The sequence below is a fragment of the Oncorhynchus mykiss genome, chromosome 23 (genome assembly GCF_057628025.1).
Source record: "Oncorhynchus mykiss isolate SJ-2025 chromosome 23, ASM5762802v1, whole genome shotgun sequence".
Classification (NCBI taxonomy): Eukaryota; Metazoa; Chordata; class Actinopteri; order Salmoniformes; family Salmonidae; genus Oncorhynchus; species Oncorhynchus mykiss.
The window spans coordinates 11,098,770-11,121,167 of NC_143044.1; the positions used below are offsets into that span (position 1 = coordinate 11,098,770).

General features: G+C 44.8%; 1 protein-coding gene across 12 annotated transcripts in view; it reads left to right on the forward strand.

The window, feature by feature from the left end:
• The window catches only part of LOC110502431 (latent-transforming growth factor beta-binding protein 1), a 134,931-nt gene that overhangs the window by 27,232 nt on the left and 85,301 nt on the right, over positions 1-22,398 (forward strand). For all 12 annotated transcript variants that reach the window (XM_036959791.2, XM_036959792.2, XM_036959796.2 and 9 more), the window contains exon 4: positions 8,775-8,908. In XM_036959791.2, coding sequence (XP_036815686.2) covers positions 8,775-8,908 — 134 coding nt within the window. The remainder of the gene's footprint in view (positions 1-8,774; positions 8,909-22,398) is intronic.

Below are 22,398 nucleotides of genomic sequence, written 5' to 3' on the forward strand. Positions count from 1 at the left end.
TTCAAACAGGTGCCATTAATACAGGTAACGAGTGGAGGACAGAGGAGCCTCTTAAAGAAGAAGTTACAGGTCTGTGAGAGCCATAAATCTTGCTTGTTTGTTATTGACCAAATACTTATTTTCCACCATAATTTGCAAATAAATTCATTAAAAATTCTACAATGTGATTTTCTGGATTTTTTTTCTCAGTTTATCTGTCATAGTTGAAGTGTACCTATGATGAAAATTACAGGCCTCTCTCATCTTTTTAAGTGGGAGAACTTGCACAATTGGTGGCTGACTAAATACTTTTTTGCCCCACTGTATTTCAGATGACTCATTTACGCAGTGGCAGCTCCCTTTCATTTAGCACTGAATTGATGTGTTTGTAAAGAGATCATCAGTCATTATGTTGTGCTTTGTTAACACCAGAGAATCCTTTGGATTTCATTTTAGCAGTCTCCCTGGGACGTTGAGCGTTTCTATCCCTGGGACTTTCAGCGTTTTCTTCCCTGGGACTTTCAACGTTTCTATCCCTGGGACTAAGCAGAGATAAGCTGCTTATCTTGAATAAAGTCATACTGCATGATCAGAATTCGGAGCACATGCCCCATGTGACTGCAGGCAAGCTCTGGCATTTACACACTCAGTAGATGGGCCCACTGTATATAATTGACCTATTTGGAAAGATAAAGGATGTGAAATATGCCTCTAACCAGCCCTTGGGCAATCATATCCCACCCCTCCATTTGGAGTTTAAATATTAGACGATGGAATTGCCAGGCTTTTCCCGAAGCTAGCAGCTGGCCAAACAGAGGAGTATAGATAGATCTATTCAGATTGACATTTATTTTTACGCCCATGCTCGCCAGAAGAACCGGCTGAAATAGATTTACTGCCGATTTTCACCACACTTCAATGCTAAGTGACACAAGGCCCATGCTGGCTAGAGGTCACAATGCATGCAACCGCAAAAAGTCTCACCAAAGAAGAAAAAAACTGAGTGTAGAAAATCTATTTGGATAGCCATCTATGCAGTCTTTATTGCGCCCATTTTTTTTATTTGACTGCTACGATGAATAATTCCCCCAGGGTTTCTGGGCTGCTGAGCGATGCTGCAGTCCCTTTATTGTGGTTTTTAATGAGGCATTACATTCAGACCTCACAGTGAGCAATTTCACTTTAGCCCCCTTTTTTACCTGCTATCACTTGGCCCAGAGGGACGTGGACACTCCAGCAGCAGCCCTCTGACGCACTCTTTGGCTGCATCAAAGTCACCTCCCCTCTAAAATGATTTGTCGTCATCTAGTAGAGGTGGACCATCATTGTTGAACTGTCCTCATCGATTTGAGAGTTTACAGTTCATCTGTCTTGATTGACCGTGAGTGGTTATCACTCTGTTTGCCACCACATGAGTCAACTGTTGACATTGTGGTGTCCTTATCTTACTCTCTGGCAAGCTGTGTCATTACACAAACTGAAGCTCAATAGCAACTCAAAAGGATGCAGATACCACTACAGTGGGGGACAGACAGGGATAGACCGGAAGACTCCCTGACTCGGGATGCTTCAGCTTCAGCTTAGGGAATATGTTGCACTCTGTTCTATCAATGCCAGTTCTGACCTAATCATCCTTACATCTTTAATGGCTCTCTAGTCCTCTGTAGGTGCAGTCTTACTGCAAGGGATGAGTTTAGGAGGCCAATGTTATTTGATAGTGCTTGTTTAGAATTGCAGAGTATATACTGAAATGTAAAAAGACTCCCACAAGTACGCTGTGTTTTTACAAACTGACCATCGCTGGATATCTAAGTTGGCAGTGATTTATTGTAAAATATACTCATATACATATTATTTCCAAAATTAAACTACGCAAAAAGATGGTCCCCTGTGTATTTGCATCCTTACAGCCCCAGACACAATAATGTTTCTGCATGTTGTCTTCATTGATCATTTTGGTGAGGAGAGATGTCTTGAAGCAGTCCTGCACAGGTGCTGAACTCTTTAGGTTCTCTAGCTTGTTGGTTTTGTCTAGAAATACAACCCAGTCTCCCTTTTTAAGCCGTAGCTGTAAAAATGAATGAGAAGTAAGCCTCCATTTGGGTGGGTTGCCTTGTCTGTCTCCAGACTCCTGTCAGAAGTCCTCAGAAAAAACCCTGGTGGTGTTGTGGTAGGCAGTGTAGACAGAGGGGGAGACACAGGTATCCCCTCACCAATCACAGCTGAGAGAGAGAGGCCGAGACCAGCAGTCCCCTCAATCAGGGGATAACATGACAAATCTCTGCTTTGATGGATGTCGTCTGTGAGAAGCTCGCAAACCTGCCAACTGGCCTCAGAACTTGTTCCACACCAGCATTCCTCAAGTCTTCATGTGCAGGAAAACCACATCTCTAGGAGAGAAAAAAAAATGGCAAGCACCCATCAGTCCCGCTCCCTACAGGGAAATCATTTGTCCTGCAAATTGTTTGAAACACACCCCAGTGTTTTGATGATGCCAAGAATCCCCTCCGTGCTCCTTGGGGTTGGTGAAGTTAGTGAGTTCAGGGGGAACTTTACAAGAACAGTAGCCCATCGTAACCTTCTGTACAGTAAGTCGGCATTTTATTCATGGGTCTGGTAAAAAGACAACCTTGATTGTAAAAATGTTTCCACATTTCTAATATGTTCTGTATGTTTTCACTGTTGTTTTTCTTCTACTTGAGCCCAACTGAAGCTTGGCCAGCCAGTTTAAGTGAGTTGTGGTTTTGTATATTAGGAATGATACAACAGAAACTTTACACCTGTGGTAGAGGAGAAAGGACAGTTGGTGGATGATATGCTGAAGGCCTATACGGCCCATAGCAGTAAACCTGATAACCACCTAATCTCAGAAGATTTTCAATGTTTTTTTGCGTTACTGTGCCTCTTTTTAAAGTAGAGCAGTTTATTCGACCTCAACGTTTTATTTATCAAAATATATTTTGATAAGTAGCTTGTGTCGAGATCGACTAAGGCGACCTTGCACAGCACACAATCTTTTTCAAACAACTTCAAATGAATTGATGTAATCCTCCTCTGTGTTTCTCAGTGTTTCTCAGTTGAGCTAATTGATATGTTGGAGATGGTTAGGGTAAGAGCTGAACTTGTTGCTAAAGTCAATGGGCCAAATAGGAGCATGTGGAAGAGCTTAACACATATCTCCCAGTATTTACTGCAAGTGTTCCCGTCACATAAAAAATCGGGGGAAAGAAAGCCGCTAGGTTTTATTGCTGGGGAAATAAGCGTAAAGGTTTCTTTGTATTTGTTGACGGTAACCCTGGGAAGAGTCTTTCTAGGCCCTGGGTGGCACATAATCTGGTTTGTTGGTGACCCGTAAAATATCTCTCACAGACAACTTAGATTAGGCAAGCTCATGATTTCAGGATGGCAAGTTAGGCCAAAGTGCACATTTACCCCATAGTATGTCCTCTCACTCCCTCTGAACTCCAATGAAACCAAACTATGTCAACAAGACACGAGAAGATACAGAAAATACAGGTTGTCCATTCTGCATGGAGATAAATAGACTCTCCAATGTCTTTCCTGTTGTCTGAGGGTTGGTTTTGCCATGTTCCCTCCAATAAAAGGGGAGAATTACTGACACTTTTTAGTCTGCTTTCCAAGCAGGGCTGTGATGTAACCGGGGGGCTGGAATATGTTTCTCCTTTGTTCAAACACTTTGCATCAGGCAGGCGTTAGAGCATGGCAGACACTGCAGATTAGATCACCGCAGGGCATTTGGAAAGAGAGACAGGAGAGAAAGACAACTGAGGACTATTGTGAAATACACCCTCTAGTCCCTCTCTCTCTCTCTTTCAATTCCATTCTCACCCTCTCGCTCTTTTTTTTTTGTATTTGAATCTTTCTGGCAGTGAGCCTCTCCCTCTTTCTCCCCTACCATAAACTCCTTTTCCCCTACCCTCTTTCTGTCCTCTCTTGAGATTCTTCTGAGTCTGCATCTCTTGTAAACTCTTCCTAATATATTAATTTTGGTATAAAATGCATGTCGGGCCACGATCAACAACACATCCCACAACAATGCTTCCATTCTACAGTTGCCAATGGGAGAAGACGGGTTCATCCACTTAGTTTTGCTCCTACATAAAACCAACCTTATCCTAGCTAATCCACATAGATACAGTCAGTCGCAAGCATACCGAATAGTCTATATATAGGCTGATAATTATTTTATAACGGGAGGAATGTACTGTATGAGCTGTAGGTGTTTGGTTTCTGCCCCCAGGGGGCCATAAAGGAATGTCAAATACTGGAATTACAGCCAATAAAACTGCATCACAGAAATCCGTAAACAGTTAATAACAGAAAATTACAAATAAATATATAACCAGCCATGCATACTGTAGCCTGTGGGCCATGCTTGCATTTGACAGTGAGAGGCTTTGGTTTACAACTCCCGGTCTTGTAGCAAAGAAACCCAAGTATTGGTTTGTTGTGACAGTCTACCTCACCATGACTGTATTGGTACATGAAAGACTGCAGAAGTTAAACAACACTCACCCAGTAAGTTGGAGGTGGAGATAGAGGTGGTGGTGGGGGGGGGGGGGGGGGGGTGAATGTGGGGATGAAAGCAGGCACATGAGAAGCCGTACTGCTGTTGTTCAGCCCCTGATGCCCCCCCCCCCCCAACACCCTGCGACCACCCTCCACCCCATAGGATCAAACAAAAGATGAAACTCAGCCAGATTCCTTGAAGTCCCATTGTTTGATAGTCTGTGAGTGTGCATTAGGGAGAGGGAGGAGTGAAAGGGTCCCATTGTTTGATAGTCTGTGAGTGTGCATTAGGGAGAGGGAGGAGTGAAAGGGTCCCATTGTTTGATAGTCTGTGAGTGTACATTAGGGAGAGGGAGGAGTGAAAGGGTCCCATTGTTTGATAGTCTGTGAGTGTGCATTAGGGAGAGGGAGGAGTGAAAGGGTTCCATTGTTTGATAGTCTGTGAGTGTACATTAGGGAGAGGGAGGAGTGAAAGGGTCCCATTGTTTGATAGTCTGTGAGTGTGCATTAGGGAGAGGGAGGAGTGAAAGGGTCCCATTGTTTGATAGTCTGTGAGTGTACATTAGGGAGAGGGAGGAGTGAAAGGGTCCCATTGTTTGATAGTCTGTGAGTGTGCATTAGGGAGAGGGAGGAGTGAAAGGGTCCCATTGTTTGATAGTCTGTGAGTGTGCATTAGGGAGAGGGAGGAGTGAAAGGGTCCCATTGTTTGATAGTCTGTGAGTGTGCATTAGGGAGAGGGAGGAGTGAAAGGGTCCCATTGTTTGATAGTCTGTGAGTGTGCATTAGGGAGAGGGAGGAGTGAAAGGGTCCCATTGTTTGATAGTCTGTGAGTGTGCATTAGGGAGAGGGAGGAGTGAAAGGGTCCCATTGTTTGATAGTCTGTGAGTGTGCATTAGGGAGAGGGAGGAGTGAAAGGGTCCCATTGTTTGATAGTCTGTGAGTGTGCATTAGGGAGAGGGAGGAGTGAAAGGGTCCCATTGTTTGATAGTCTGTGAGTGTACATTAGGGAGAGGGAGGAGTGAAAGGGTCCCATTGTTTGATAGTCTGTGAGTGTGCATTAGGGAGAGGGAGGAGTGAAAGGGTCCCATTGTTTGATAGTCTGTGAGTGTACATTAGGGAGAGGGATGAGTGAAAGGGTCCCATTGTTTGATAGTCTGTGAGTGTACATTAGGGAGAGGGAGGAGTGAAAGGGTCCCATTGTTTGATAGTCTGTGAGTGTGCATTAGGGAGAGGGAGGAATGAAAGGGTCCCATTGTTTGATAGTCTGTGAGTGTACATTAGGGAGAGGGATGAGTGAAAGGGTCCCATTGTTTGATAGTCTGTGAGTGTACATTAGGGAGAGGGAGGAGTGAAAGGGTCCCATTGTTTGATAGTCTGTGAGTGTGCATTAGGGAGAGGGAGGAATGAAAGGGGAGGAGAGGAAAGGGAGGAGTTTACTCACAGTGATTGACACTGGCATTTGTCAACACAATATCCTCTTTTTCTTTTCTTCCTTACACAATCTCTGTTGTCTGTTGTGAACGTGATGAGGGGCTACATGACACACATGGTTGTTGTGGTGGCAGGCAGAGCCAGGTCTAATTAGCACAGAGAGAGTGAGTAGAGGCCCTGTTGAGATGGACTCACATGAGATGAGATGATCACAAAAGGGGTCAACAGTCAAGGTCAAGCTCACAGCCACGGGTGGCCTTGAGTGACAACTTTATTGTATGTGTGCGGGTGTGTGTCTGGGTGTGGAGGACGAGTCTGTCACAAGTGTGTTTATTTTATGTTAGATGTATGTACAGTACTTATTGCAGTAGGTTGAGGGAGGCTTCTATCAAGCTGTTCAAATGACATTTTAATTACATACATTTTTTATGGAAATGGGGACTTGGCTATGCCTCAGCTAATGATAAGCTATTTCTCGGCCAGTACATTGTTGTCTCCCTGTAGGCATATGAAGATTGTTCAGTGCTCTGAAAAGTCTGAACGTCTCCGATGTTTTGTCTCTTTATCCTCCCCCTTTATAAACCATTTAGATATGGCGCACAACACCACCCATATTGTTGTGCTCTTTTCTCTCCTGTCAAAATTAAATTTATTTTTGTCCTTTGTCCTCTGTTACCATGACCCAGACCTGTCTGAGGGATTTTAGTTTGGCAGCTGACAACTTGATACGGTTATGCTGTGAAGAAAAAACCTCTACTACTGCTGTCTCCCTCAGCAGCCCTGCCCCAGATTACCAGATTTCTCTTCCTCCCGTGTAAACAAGTCACATTTCATTTGGACTGGGGGACATTTAGCAGAGTGGTTAGGAGTAGAGAGGCTTTGCAGGGCTGCTTTTGGAGGGTTTTGTTCTACTTCAACTCTTACGTTCTCCTCACCCTCCTCTCCTTGCCCACTCACCCCCAATTCTGCTCTCCACACTCCCTTGCCAACCACACCCTGCTGTCCTTTCACTCTGTCTGTCATGTTTGATTGGGCCTTGTCAGGGGGACTACAGGGTGGTCTGGTTGTTTTGGACCAGCTCCGGACCCCCTCCTCTCTCCCCTCCCTCTTCCAGTGTTGAGGATGTGTCTGGGTTTCCTCACCCGTCTCACTGGGAGAGATTAGGTTAGGTTCATTCTCTGGGTTTCTGGCCGGTGCTCTTGTCTCATGTCCCTCTCTCTTAGTGGGAGGACATGAGACGACTGACGCCATGATTTAAGTCCCGTAGCCCCGCCCCCATAATCTTTGCCTTGGGAGCAACAAAAGAAACTGCCCTTTTTCAGGACCCTGTCTTTCAAAGATAATTAGTAAAAATCCAAATACCTTCACAAATAACTTTCCATGCATGTTCAATGAACAATAAACAATTCATGAACATGCCCCTGTGGAACGGTCGTTAAGACACTAACAGCTTACAGACGGTAGGCAATTAAGGTCACAGTTATGAAAACTTAGAATACTAAAGAGGCCCTTCTACTGACTCTGAAATACACCAAAAGATAGATGCCCAGGGTCCCTGCCCAGGGTCCCTGCTCATCTGCGTGAATGTGCCTTAGGCATGCTGCAAGGAGGCATGAGGACTGTAGATGTGGCCAGGGCAATAAATTGCAATGTCTGTACAGTGAAATGCCTAAGACAGCACTACAGGGAGACAGGACGGACAGCTGATCATCCTCACAGTTGCAGAACACGTGTAACAACACCTGCGCTGGGACAGGTACATCCGAACATCACACCTGCAGGACAGGTACAGGATGGCAACAACAACTGCCCGGGTTACACCAGGAACACACAATCCCTCCATCAGTGCTCAGACTGTCCACAATAGGCTGAGAGAGGCTGGACTGAGGGCTTGTAGGCCTGTTGTAAGGCAGGTCCTCACCGGAAGTAGCCTAGTGGTTAGAGCGTTGGACTAGTAACTGAAAGGTTGCAAGATTGAATCCCCGAGCTGACAAGGTAAAAAAATATGTTGTTCTGCCCACTGTTCCTAGGCCGTCATTGAAAATAAGAATTTGTTCTTAACTGACTTGCCTAGTTAAATAAAGGTTAAAAAAATAAACATCACCGGCAACAACGTCACCTATGGGCACAAACCCACCGTCGCTGGACCAGACAGGACTGGCAAAAAGTGCACTTCACTGACGAGTCGCGGTTTTGTCTCACCAGGGGTGATGGTCGGATTTGCGTTTATCGTCGAAAGAATGAGCGTTACACCGAGGCCTGTAATCTGGAGCGGGATCAATTTGGAGGTGGAGGGTCCGCCATGGTCTGGGGCGGTGTGTCACAGCATCAACGGACTGAGCTTGTTGTCATTGCAGGCAATCTACATACATTACAGGGAAGACATCCTCCTCCCTCATTTGGTACCCTTCCTGCAAGCTCATCCTGACATGACCCTCCAGCATGACAATGCCACCAGCCATTCTGCTCGTTCTGTGCGTGATTTCTTGCAAGGCACTGCAGTACTTAATGCAGCTAGTGGCCACACCAGATACTGCCTGTTACTTTTGATTTTGAACCCCCCCCTTTGTTCAGGGACACGTTTCTGTTAGTCATATGTCTGTGGAACTTGTTCAGTTTGTCTCAGTTGTTGAATCTTGTTATGTTCATACAAATATTTACACATGTTAATTTTGCTGAAAATAAACACAGTTGACAGTGACAGGAGAGGTTTCTTTTTGTGCTGAGTTGAATTGTTCATGTATTATTTCAAGGATGTGAACACAGTGGATAATGTGCATAGATTAAATTGTTCTTTACAGTGTTTGACAGATTTTTTTTCTTCTCCCTTACAGAATCCATCCTGGTAGCCAGCAGTTTGTCCGGAAGCCCAAGTACTACCACACACAAACCACACACACACAGACACATGTCCAGCATCAGCCTGACAGACCCATTCCCCTGACAGTGGGACACAACCCCATCCACGGTGAGTAGCCCACCTCGTTTACCCTATCCTGTTCCTGTATTAACTTAACCTAAGCTCCATAAGAACTGGAAAAGAGCGCCACCATGTGGTGGTTTCCGAAAGAGGTGCTGTTTTAGATTATAGGTACAACTGTCCCGGGGGTCTTGTTCAGAGGACAGAAATACAATCCACACTTTATTACCACACATCAAACAGGAAGAGGAATACAATCAGTGAACGTGATATTGGTTTTCTGTAGGACAGAAGGAACAGGGAATATATATTACAACAGCGTGGCAGCAGTGTTGGATACACAGTAGTAATAGCAGTGATACAATATATACAAATCGGCAATGGCATAGCAATGGGATAGCACATGATAGTAATGGCTATAGTAGTGTTAGCGGTGCTCGCATGGTAATATTATTGTCTGGTAATAAATATACAGTAATACACAGGGGCTAGTAAGCTAACATGCTACAGAGCAGTAATGCAGGCGAACAGGCTACAAAAGACAAATGGTATCATGCTGTAGTATGGGCTAGAATAGCATAGGCAGTATAAAATGGGATGCAATTAGTGACTAGCATAGTATACAATATGTACAGTCGTGGCTAAAAGTTTTGAGAATGTCCCAAATATCAATTTTCACAAAGTCTGCTGCCTCAGTTTGTATGATGGCAATTTGCATATACTCCAGAATGTTATGAAGAGTGATCAGATGAATTGCAATTAATTGCAAAGTCCCTCTTTGCCATGCAAATGAACTGAATCCCCAAAAAAACATTTCCACTGCATTTCAGCCCTGCTACAAAAGGACCAGCTGACATCATGTCAGTGATTCTCTCGTTAACACAGGTGTCAGTGTTGACGAGGACAAGGCTGGAGATCACTCTGTCATGCTGATTGAGTTCGAATAACAGACTAGAAGCTTCCAAAGGAGGGTGGTGCTTGGAATCATTGTTCTTCCTCTGTCAAGTATGGTTACCTGCAAGGAAACACGTGCTGTCATCATTGCTTTGCGCAAAAAGGGCTTCACAGGCAAGGATATTGTTGCCAGTAAGATTGCACCTAAATCAACTATTTATCGGATCATCAAGAACTTCAAGCAGAGAGGTTCAAGTGTTGTGAAGAAGGCTTCAGGGCGCCCAAGAAAGTCCACCAAGCTCCAGGACCGTCTCCTAAAGTTGATTCAGCTGTGGGATCGGGGCACCAACAGAACAGTGCTTGCTCAGGAATGGCAGCAGGCAGGTGTGAGTGCGTCTGCACGCACAGTGAGGCGAAGACTTTTGGAGGATGGCCTGGTGTCAAGAAGTGCAGCAAAGAAGCCACGTCTCTCAAGGAAAAACATCAGGGATAGACTGATATTCTGCAAAAGGTGCAGGGATTGGACTGCTGAGGACTTATTTTCTCTGATGAATCCCCTTTCCGATATTTTGGGGGATCCAGAAAAAAGCTTGTCCGGAAAAGACTAGGTGAGCGCTACCAGTCCTGTGTCATGCCAACAGTAAAGCATTCTGAGACCATTCATGTGTGGGGTTGCTTCTCAGCCAAGGGAGTGGGATCACTCACAATTTTGCCTAACAACACAGCCATGAATAAAGAATGGTACCAACACATCCAGGAACAGAGCAACTTCTCCCAACCATCCAGGAACAGTTTGGTGATGAACAATGCCTTTTCCAGCATGATGGAGCACCTTGCCATAAGGCAAAAGTGATGACTAAGTGGCTCGGGGAACAAAACATTAATATTTGGGGTCCATGGCCAGGAGACTCCCGAGACCTTAATCCCGAGACCCCGAGACCTTAACCCCGAGACCTTAATCCCGAGACCTTAATCATTAAGGACTCCCGAGACCTTAATGAGAACTTGTGGTCAATCCTCAAGAGGCGGGTGGACAAACCAAAACCCACGAATTCTGACAAACTCCAAGCATTGATTATGCAAGAATGGGCTGCCGTCAGTCAGGATGTGGCCCAGAAGTAAATTGACAGCATGCCAGGGTGGATTGCAGTGGTCTTGAAAAAGAAGGGTCAACACTGCAAATATTGACTCTTTGCATCAACTTCGTGTAATAGTCAATAAAAGCCTTTACTTATAACTTATAAAATGCTTGTATTTATACAGCAGTATTCCATAGTAACATCTGACAAACATATTCTAGACACTGAAGCAGCAAACTTAGTGGAAACTAACATTTGTGTCATTCTCAAAACATTTGGCCACAACTGTACAGTGGGAGCTAGCAGGGCTATAAGTAATAGCACACAGTAGTACAGTTGAAGTCTTCATATACTTGGAGTCATTAAAACTCGTTTTTCAACCACTCCACACATTTCTTGTTAACAAGCTATGGTTTTGGTAAGTCGGTTAGGACATCTACTTTGTGCATGACACAAGGAATCCAACAATTGTTTACAGACAGATTATTTCACTTATGGCTTAAGGACAACAAAGTCAAGGTATTGGAGTGGCCATCACAAAGCCCTGACCTCAATCCTATAGAAAATTTGTGGGCATAGCTGAAAAAGATTGTTCGAGCAAGGAGGCCTACAAACCTGATTCAGTTACACCAGCTCTGTCAGCAGGAATGGGCCAAAATTCACCCAACTTATTGTGAGAAGCTTGTGGAAGGCTACCCAAAATGTTTGACCCAAGTTAAACAATTTAAAGGCAATGCTACCAAATACTAATTGAGTGTATGTAAACTTCTGACCCACTGGGAATGTGATGGAATAAATAAAAGCTGAAATAAATCATTCTCTCTACTATTATTCTGACATTTTACATTCTTAAAATAAAGTGGTGATACTAACTGACCTAAAACAGGATATTTCTACTTGGATTAAATGTCAGGAATTGTGAAAAACCTATTTGGATAAGGTGTATGTAAACTTTAGACTTCAACCGTATATAGGGCAGCAGCCTCTAAGGTGCAGGGTTTAGTAGCCGGGTGATAGTCGGCTTGTGATGGCTATTTAACAGTCTGATGGCTTTGAGATAGAAGCTTATTTTCAGTCTCTATGGTTCCAGATTTTTTTTTTTACCCTATTTTTTCGCCCCAATTTCGCAGTTTCCAATTGTTTTTAGTAGTTACTAACTTGTCTCATCTCTTCAACTCCCGTACGGTCGAGAGTCATGCGTCCTCCGAAACACAACACGACCAAGACGCACTGCTTCTTAACACAGCATCCAACCCGGAAGCCAGCTGCACCAATGTGTCGGAGGAAACACCGTGCCCCTGGTCAGCGTGCACTGCGCCCAGCCTGCCACAGGAGTCGCTAGTGCACGATGAGACAAGGATATCCCTACTGGCCAAACCCTCCCTAACCTGGACGACGCTAGGCCAATTGTGCGTCGCCCCATGGACCTCCCGGTCGCGGCCGATTGCGACAGAGCCTGGGCTCGAACCCAGAGTCGAACCCAGAGTCTCTAAGGCACTGCGATGCAGCTTTGGCCGGTGTAGGCCGTCATTGTAAATAATAATTTGTTCTTAATTGACTTGCCTAGTTAAATAAAGGTTTTTAAAAAATGATGAAAAAAATGAAAATAGTGGGGTGAACAGGCAGTTGCTCGGGTGGTTGATGTCCTGGATTATCTTTTTGGCCTTACTGTGACATCGGGTGCTGTAGTTGTCCTGGAGGGCAGGCAATCTGCACCACCCTCTGGAGAGCCCTGCGGTTGCGGGCAGTGCAGTAACTGTACTAGGCGGTAATACAGCCCGACAGGATGCTCTCATTTGTGCATCTGTAAAGGTTTCTGAGGGTCTTAGGGGACAAGCCAAATTTCTTCAGCCTCCTGAGGTTGAAGAGGCTCTGCTGCGCCTTCTTCACCACAATTTTTTTGTGGGTGGACCATTTCAGATTGTTAGTGATGTGTATGCCAAGGAACTTGAAGCTTTCCATCTTCTCCACTGCGGTTCCATCGATGTGGATTGGGGCGTGCTCACTCTGCTGTTTCCTGAAGTCCACGATCAGCTCCTTCATTTTGTTGACGTTTAGAGAGTTTTTTCCCAGGCCACAATCTGCCAGGCCCCTCACCTCCTCCCTGTTTGCTGTCTCGTCATTGTTGGTAGTCAGACCTACTACTGTTGTGTCGTCTGCAAACTTGATGATTGAGTTGGAGGCGTGCGTGGCCACGCAGTCATGGGTGAACAGGGAGTACAGGAGGGGGCTGAGCACGCAGGAGGGGGCCCCTGTGTTGAGGATCAGCAAAGTTTAGGTGTTGTTTCCTAACTTAACTACCTGGTGGCAGCCCGTCAGGAAGTCCAGGACCCAGTTGCACTGGGCAGGGTTCAGACCCAGGGCCCCAAGCTTAATGATGAGCTTAGAGGGTACTATGGTGTTGAAGGCTTGCTATAGGGAATGAACATCATTTAAAAAAATTAAAAAATTACCCTCTTTTTCTCCCCAATTTTCTGGTATCCAGTTGGTAGCTACAGTCTTGTCTCATCGCTTCAACTCCCGTACGGACTCGGGAGAGGTGAAGGTCAAGAGCCGTGCGTCCTCTGAAACACAGCCCAACCAAGACACACTGCTTCTTGACACAATGCCCGCTTAACCCGTAAGCCAGCCACACCAATGTGTCACTATTGGGGCGGTAAGCAAATTGAAGTGGGTCTAGGGTGTCAGGTAAGGTAGAGGTGATATGATCCTTAACTAGCCTCTCAAAGCACTTCATGATGTCAGAAGTGAATGTCACAGGGCGATAGTCATTTAATTCAGTTACCTTTGATGGACATCTTGAATCAAGTGGGGACAGCAGACTGGGATAGAGAGAGATTGAATATGTCCGTAAACACTCCAGCGAGCTGGTCTGCCTTTGCTCTGAGGACGCGGCTAGGGATGTCGTCTGGGCCGGCAGCCTCGCGAGGGTTAACACGCTTAAATGTCTTACTCACTTCGGCCATGGTGAACGAGAGCCCACAGTCCTTGGGAGCGGGCCTCGTCGGTGACACTGTGTTGTCTTTAAAGCGGGCGAAGAAGGTGTTCAGCTTGCCTGGGAGCAAGACGTCGGTGTCCGCGACCTGGCTGGTTTTCCCTTTGTAATCAGTGATTGTCTGTAGACCCTGCCACATACGTCTTGTGTCTGAGCCGTTGAATTACAACTCCACTTTGTCTCTGTACTGACGTTTTGCCTCTTTGATTGCCTTATGTAGGTAATAACTACACAGTTTTATTCAACCATATTCCCAGTCACATTGCCATGGTTAAATGTGGTGGTTCGCGCTTTCAGTTATGCACGAATGCTGCCATCTATCCACGGTTTCTGGTTTGGGTAGGTTTTAATAGTCACAGTGGGAATAACATCCCCTATACACTTCCTGATGAACTCAGTCACCGTGTCTGTTTAAGCGTCAGTGTTATTCTCAGAGGCTACCCGGAACTTATCCTAGTCCACGTGTTCAAAACAATCTTGAAGCATGGATTCCGATTGGTCAGACCAGCATTGAATAGACCTTAGCACGGGTACTTCCTATTTTAGTTTATGCATATAGGAAGAGAGGACCAAAATGGAATCTGGATCTGATTTGCCGAAGGGAGGGCGGTGGAGGGCCTTGTAGGCATCTCGAAAGGTGAGTAGCAGTGATCTAGTGCTTTTCCTAAGTGAGTACTACTGTCAATGTGTTGATAGAACTTCGGTAGCGTTTTCCTCAAATTTGCTTTGTTAAAATCCCCAGCTACAATAAATGCATCCTTTTTCTCATGGCTTGAACATAAAGGTATACAGAACTATGCCAAAGGGGCAGAATGTGTGAAGTATGTGACATGGGTGACAATCCTGACATATACACAAGGATGTTAGCATATACTAACAAAGCAATAGCAACCTATAACAGATCAAATATACAGATGAATCATAACAAAGCTCTCTTTCATGTTCAGTGATGCACCTCAGGAGCCTGAAGAAATTTGACTAGGCCCCTAAAACCTTCACAAACTCTACAGATACACCATTGAGAGCATCCTGTCGGGGCTCTATCACCACCTGGTACGGCAATTGCACTGTCTGAAACCGCAGGGCTCTCCAGAGGGTGGTGCGATCAGCCCAGCCTATCACCAGGGGCACACTGCTCCCCCTCTAGGACTTCAGCCAATCCAGCCACGGCCTGTTCACCCCGCTTCCATCTAGAAGGCATAGACCGTACAGGTGCATCAAAGTTGGGATATAGAGACTGAGAAACAGCTTCTATCTCCAGGCCATTAGACTGTTAAACAGTCACCACTAGCCGGCCTCCGCCCAGTACCCTGCCCTGAAACTTGGTCACTGTTCTAGCCGGCTACCACCCTGTACTCTACACAGCACCTTAGAGACTGCTGCCCTATGTATATAGAGTCATTGAATACTTATAACTTTAATCATGTTTACATACTGTTTCACCTACTTTATATGTATATACTGTATTTTAGTCATTCCTCATCCTACATAACTTTTTTTTAAATGTGTGTATTAAAAAAAAGCTAGATATTACTGCACTATTGGAGCTAGAGACACAAGCATTTTGCTGCACCTGCAATAACGTCTGCACATTTGTGTACACAACCAATAAACTTGGATTTGATTGGAGGGAAGGCTTGTCCCTTAAGGAATGTCCAGTTATGAGTTGTAGTGGAGGACAGTAGTATTATGTTTGTTCCTTATATAATGACAAACCGGGGCGTAGGTTTAACTACTTTTAATGAACATATACTTCAGCTAGAAAACTCCATGTTTAGCCATGCAAGGCATTCTTCAACCACCCGCATAGCCTGCTGGGAAACGTAGCCTAAATGTTATTAACACATAACAACACATCTTCTTTCCTTTAAACTAAAATTACTTTTCTATGTAACTACACGTCACATCACATTTGTTTACTCAACCTGCATAACATGCCATTTTCAATAACACACATTTCTTTCCCCCCAATTTTTATTTTTTTCCAACAATACTCTATTGTGGCTCTTTCTTTTCACATTAACAAAACATTCAGTCCAGGTGCCCCTTTTTTTTTATATTTTTTTAGCAATTCTCAATAAGCCTTTCAGGAGCTCTGACAGTCCTTTTTGGTCATTCTGCTAAAGTGCTTCCTGAAACAGTTGGACAGCGTTCATTGTCAGTCAGGGTGTTCTGACTGAATTGTCCATTTCTAAAGGCATTTGACGCTTCAGTAGTATCCTCCTGATGATCTTCAGTCCCTTGAGTGGATGGCTGCAGCCTTAGATCCACTCTGTTTCGTCTCAGTTGTGATCCATGCTCCGTTTGGATCTCATAGGATCGCGGTGCAACTTCTCTCTGCACACACCCTTGCTGCATCCAGGTTCCTGTAGTGATGTCTCGGAGTCGTACATGATCTCCAGGTTTCAGTTCAGGTAAGCGTCTTGCACTTTTGTCGTGTCGTTGTTTTTGTTTGTCTTTTCTGTTTTTCCTTCGTGAGTTTGACTTTGTGAGCACTTCTGGGTGTTAGCAAGTCCTCATGGATGGGTAGGTTGGTTCTGATGCGACGTCCCATCAACATTTGTGCAGGTGAAAGTCCGTTCTGCAGCGGTGCGCTGCGGTACATCATCAGATTCTTTAGGAAATCCTCCTTTCCATCATGTGCCTTTTTCATCAGACCTTTGACAATTTTGTAGTAGGGTCTATTGGGTACTGGATGAGGCATTAGCGGCTCCGCTTGCTGCTTTGGCCTGTAGGTCAAACACAGTTCACATGAATCAGTGGTCTGGCTGATTTTCTGGTTCATTCTTGGCCAGTACATTACTTCTCGTGCTTGTCATTTGCATTTTTCCTCATCCTAGTGGCCCTCGTGTATTTTCTGTAGCATTTCTTTGCGTAGTGTCATGGGAATGACAATCTTGTTGCCTTTGAACACTATGTCATCCACAACGGTGAGCTCTGCTCTGCACATCCAGTAATCCTGTATTCTCCTTGGACAGTTGTTTTTCTGTGCGGGCCATCCTATCAGTGTTGTTTCTTTCAACTCTGTCATTGTTTGGTCAGCTGCAGTCTCTCTTTTGATCTGCTCCATTCTCTCAGAGGACACAGGATGTGATGCTACGATCATGTCGACGGAGGCCTGAATCTGTATTTTTCTGTTTGTCGAAGCTCTCCTTCTTGTCGACTGCTCGAGAAAGAGTGTCTGCGGCGAACATGAACTTTCCCGGGGTATAGATCATCTTCACATCATACTTTTGCAGTCTGATCAACATTCTCTGGATTCTCATTGGACAATCATTCAGTGGCTTAGACATGATTGACACCAATGGTTTGTGGTTGGTTTCTACTTCGAAGTCTCATCCGTAGACGTATTGGTGAAACCTTTCGCAAGTGTATGTGCTCGCCAGTAGTTCTTTCTCTATTTGTGCATACCTTGTCTCTGCGCCTGTCAAGGCTCTGGACGCATAAGCGATGAGTTGCCATGTGTCGTCATGCTGTTGCAGAAGAACTGCTCCCAGGCCAAACTGTGACGCATCTGCAGAAATCCTTGTGCTTTTCTTTGGATCATAGAACCTGAGCACTGGCTCTTCTGTGATTGTCTTCTTTAGGTTTTTGAAGCAGTTTTCCTATTCATGGGACCATTCCCATTTATTTTTCTGTTCCAGAAGACATCTGAGTGGAGCGGACTGTGCTGACAGTTGAGGTATGAACTTTGCAAGGTAGGTGATCATGCCCATGAAGCTTCTCACATCGTCCTTGTTCTTCGGGTGCTCCGTGTTGTTGATGGCTGATGTTTTCCTCGGGTCTGGTTTGACTCTATCCTCTGAAAGTATGTCTCCCACGAAGGTAAGTGTTTTCACACCAAACTCGCATTTGTCCTTGTTTAGTTTTAGGTTGACTTTCCGTGTCAGGTCCAGCACTTGTCTTACTCTCGCATTGTGTTCTTCTTTTGTGGACCCCCAGACTCTCCACTGCTGGAATGTGCTCGAAGATCATGTGGATTGTCTTGTGGTAGACCTCTGGCGCTGAGAGAATCCCATATTGTAGACGAAGAAATCTGTACCTGCCCTCAGGTGTGTTGAATGTGCATAGCCTTGAGCTTGCATCATCTATCTTCATTTGCCAGAATCCTGATGAGGCGTCAAGCTTACTGAACCACTTTGCTCCAGCAAACTGCGACATTATCTCTTCTCTGGTTGGCAACTTGAAATGCTCTCTCTTGATTGCTTTGTTGAGATCTCTCGGGTCTAGACATATCCTGAGATCGTTGTTCTTTTTCACCACAATAACCAGTGAGCTTACCCAGTCTGTAGGTTCATCCATTTTTGTTATGACGTCCATCTTTTCCATGCGTCCAAGTTCATCTTTGAGTTTTTTCCTCTGTGCAAATGGAACTTTTCTGCATGCATGCACAACTGGAGTCATTTTGTCATCAGTACATATTTTGTGTTCTCCTGGTAAACATCCAAGACCCTCAAACAAATCCTCATATTCAGCCAGTAGCGATTCTTGGTCATTTTCAGTCTGTGATGTCACTACATACACTCTTTTCAACAAATTGAGCCTTTCACTTGCATTAATTCCTAGAATAGGCTGTACACTCTTTTCCACAATCAGCAGCTGTGCTCTGAACTGTTTTCCTTTGTGCTGTAAAGTTACTATGCAGCTTCCTTTGACTGGTACGTTCTCCCCAGTATAACCAGTAACCTTCATTTTCACCGGGTGTATTTTGCTCTTCACCTTCAGTGTTTTGTAGTCATCCAGCGACAACAGGTTTACCTGTGCTCCAGTATCAAGCTTGAATGGTATTATAGTTTAATTCACAGTCAATGGCACAATCCATTCAGATTTTACTGCATTGCATATTTCCACAGAATCAACAAAGAATTATTCAATCTCCTCGACTGTGTGAACCTTTTTCTTTGTAGCCTCAGCTTTGCAGCATTTTGAGAAATTATAATTTTTCCCACAGTTGTCCCATGATTTGCCATATGCAGGGCATTTTTTTTGGCTTGTGGATAAATCCACATTTTCCACATGTAGTGTTTTGATTTCTCTCTTTTGCTTGTTTATGTTTTGTAAGGTGTTGTGTGTGTATTGCTCCTCTCTTTTTATTGTATACACTGACGTCTCATCCCTGCGCAGTTCTTTAGCTTGTGCTCTGGTGGTTTCAGCTGCTCAACACATATTCACTGCTTTATCCAAAGTTCAATCTTGCTCACGCAGCAATCTCTCCTTGAGTCCATTATCAAGTATGCCACAGACTATCCTGTCTTTCACTAGTGAGTTTTTCAGATTTTCAAATTCACACGTTTTGCTCAGTGTGTTCAGCTCAGCCAAATACTGGTCAAAACTGACTCCCTGTCTCTGATCATGAGAGAAAAACCTGTATCTCTCAAACGTGACGTTCTGGCTTGGTACAAAGTACTCCTCAAATTTAGTCATTAGCACAGTCAATGTCAAGTTTGCCTCGTCTTGCTGAAAGTTATTGTAAATGTCCAATGCATCCTCTCCAATAACATGCAGAAAAATGGAAGCTTTCAATTTGTCATCATCTCCCCCCGCACCACTGGCTGCTAGGTAGATATTGAATCTCTGCTTGAAACGTTTCCAATTGTCAGCTAGATTGCCTGTTAACTGCATAGGAGTAGGAGGACTAAGCCTATCCATGACGGAGAACAGGAACAGTGTCAATTTCTCTTACTTCAGTATGTTGCTCATCAACTTGCTCGTCAACAGATTCCAATGCAGCCTCGCTCTCGCTGCTGTCACTCTTGCTGCTGCGGCTCGTTGTCCTCGCTCTTGCAAGCTAGCGTCTTCAACTACTCACGTCACTTGACTTGTGGTAGAATGTTCCATTTTCATCGCGGAAATTTGTTACTCCTTTCTTTTCTCTGTCTCGACTACAAATCTGACACCATGTTATGTTTGTTCCTTATATAATGACAAACCGGGGCATGGGTTTAACTACTTTTAATGAACATATACTTCAGCTAGAAAACTCCATGTTTAGCCATGCAGGGCATTCTTCAACCACCCGCATAGCCTGCTGGGTAACATAGCCTAAATGTTATTAACACATAACAACACAAGTAGTTTACAGCGACCTTCTTAACCCTGCCCTCCTGGAAGCAACTAAAGCACAAGCAGGAATGGGTGTCTATTACCACCAGCAGGGAGAGCCAGGCTGGCCCTGGTCAGCTGACTGATTTCCCTGGAAAACTGGTCCCTAACACATAGGTGTGATGTGCCCTATGCCACTGTACAATAGGGTCAGGCTGAGAAGGGTGATGGATTCCTACCTCATCTGTAAAAGGCTACAAAGTTTGTGTCTCCCACAGGCCCAGAGAGAGGGTTAAAGAGAGAGGGTTTTTAACAGGAAGGTTAGCTACTGTACTGGACTGACAGGTGGCTTTATTGAAGCTCTAACCACAGATGTACGTAATTTAAGTCTTTGGAAGCTTTGGATGTGCACCTGAAATACCAGGTGACTTTACGATGTGCAAAATAAGCTAAGAAACAGTCATCTTTACTCATAGGGCAGCACTATATTGTCACAAACCTCTGCTCTTAAATCAGCTAGTATTCACTAAGTGATGATTTTGTGAGTCTGAGGCCTTTCCCACATTTTGCCAACCATTGGTTCTGTGGCGGTACGCAAAGTCCTCAAACACTTTAAAGATGTTATTTCACAAATTAATTTAATTTTTTAATAAAAGTGTCGTCGACTCGGCTTTAAAATTCCTGAGCTCTCCCAGGCACGGCTTCGCTGGCACGGGGCAGAGACTGGGGACGACTGAACCCGAGGTTTGGAAAATTCCGTGACAGGCTCTCTCTCTCTCTCTCTCTCTCTCTCTCTCTCTCTGTCTCTCTCTCTCTCTCTCTCTCTCTCTCTCTCTCTCTTTACTCTTTGAGCAGACCGCACGACACCAGCTAGTGTCAGCAGATCCAGCTGAGCCAATTACACTGGCCTGTTTGTTATTTCAGGGCTGGAGATTTATCGGGCCGACCATTAATCACTGCCAAACGGACACTGTAGTGACGCTTTAGTTAGGTCAGCCTGTCATTATTTTAGCATGGGGTTTGGACTGCACCCATTTCTCACGTTACGGGAGCCAGTGCGATTTCAGCGCTATGCAGTAGCCCGCTCTCCCCCTGTGGAATGGGTTCCTGCTGTACTCTGAGTCATATAAAAACACACATAGCCTAATTGGCGAGTTCGGGGGTAGGGGCTGGGGGATAGGGTGTTTCCAGTGGGGAGGGGAGGGGTTGCACTGATGGTATCCCAATCACTGTGTGGAAGATGCATTCAAGTTTATATGTACTTTATTTAGTAAGATGAAATATCTAACAATTTGAGAAAATGATCTGCCATGGTTGAATATAAAGCCAGATTGTTTATGGCAATAGGAGATTTAGTTTATGGCGAGGAAAATAACATAAAATTATCAATCAAATCACATTTTATTTGGCACGTGCCAAATACAACAGGTGTAGAACTTACATGCTTACTTACAAGCCCCCAAACCAACAATGCAGTTTTAAGAAAAACAAGTGTTAAGTATTTACAAAAATAAACTGAAGTAAAAAAGAAATACATAAAAAAGAAAGAGAAAAATAACAAAATAGAAAAATATAAAATAATTAAAGAGCAACAATAAAATAACAGTAACGAGGCTATATACAAGGGGTACCGGTACAGAGTCAATGTGCGGGGGCACACGTTAGGGCCTTCCTCTGTTAGGGCCTTCCTCTGACATTGCCTGGTATAGAGGTCCTGGATGGCAGGAAGCTTGGCCCCAGTGATGTACTGGGCCGTACGCACAACCCTCTGTAGTGCCTTGCGGTCTGAAGCCGAGCAGTTGCCATACCAGGCGGTGATGCAACCAGTCAGGATGTTCTCTATGGTGCAGCTGTAGAGCTTTTTTGAGGATCTGAGGACCCATGCCAAATCTTTTCAGTCTCCTGAGGGGGAATAGGCATATTCGTGCCCTCTTCATGACTGTCTTGGTGTGTTTGGACCCTGATAGTTCATTGGAGATGTTGACAAGCTCTCAACCTGCTCCACTACAGCACCGTTGATGAGAATAGGGGCGTGTTCGGCCCTCCTTTTCCTGTAGTCCACAATCATCTCCTTTGTCTTGATCATGTTGAGGGAGAGGTTGTTATCCTGGCACAGCGCTGCCAAGTCTCTGATCTCCTCCCTATAGGCTGTCTCATCGTTGATCAGGCTATCACTGTTGTGTCGTCTGCAAACTTACTGATGGTGTTGGAGTCGTGCTTGGCCATGCAGTCATGGGTGAACAGGGAGTACAGGAGGGGACTGAGCACCCACCCTTGAGTGGCCCCCGTGTTGAGTATCAGCGTGGCAGATGTGTTGTTACCTAACCTTATCACCTGGGGGCGGCCCGTCAGGAAGTCCAGGATCCAGTTGCAGATGGAGGTGTTTAGTCCCAGGGTCCTTAGCTTAGTGATGAGCTTTGAGGGCACTATGGTGTTGAACGCTGAGCTGTAGTTAATGAATATCATTCTCACGTAGGTGTTCCATTTGTCCAGGTAGGAAAGGACAGTGTGGAATGCAATAGAGATTG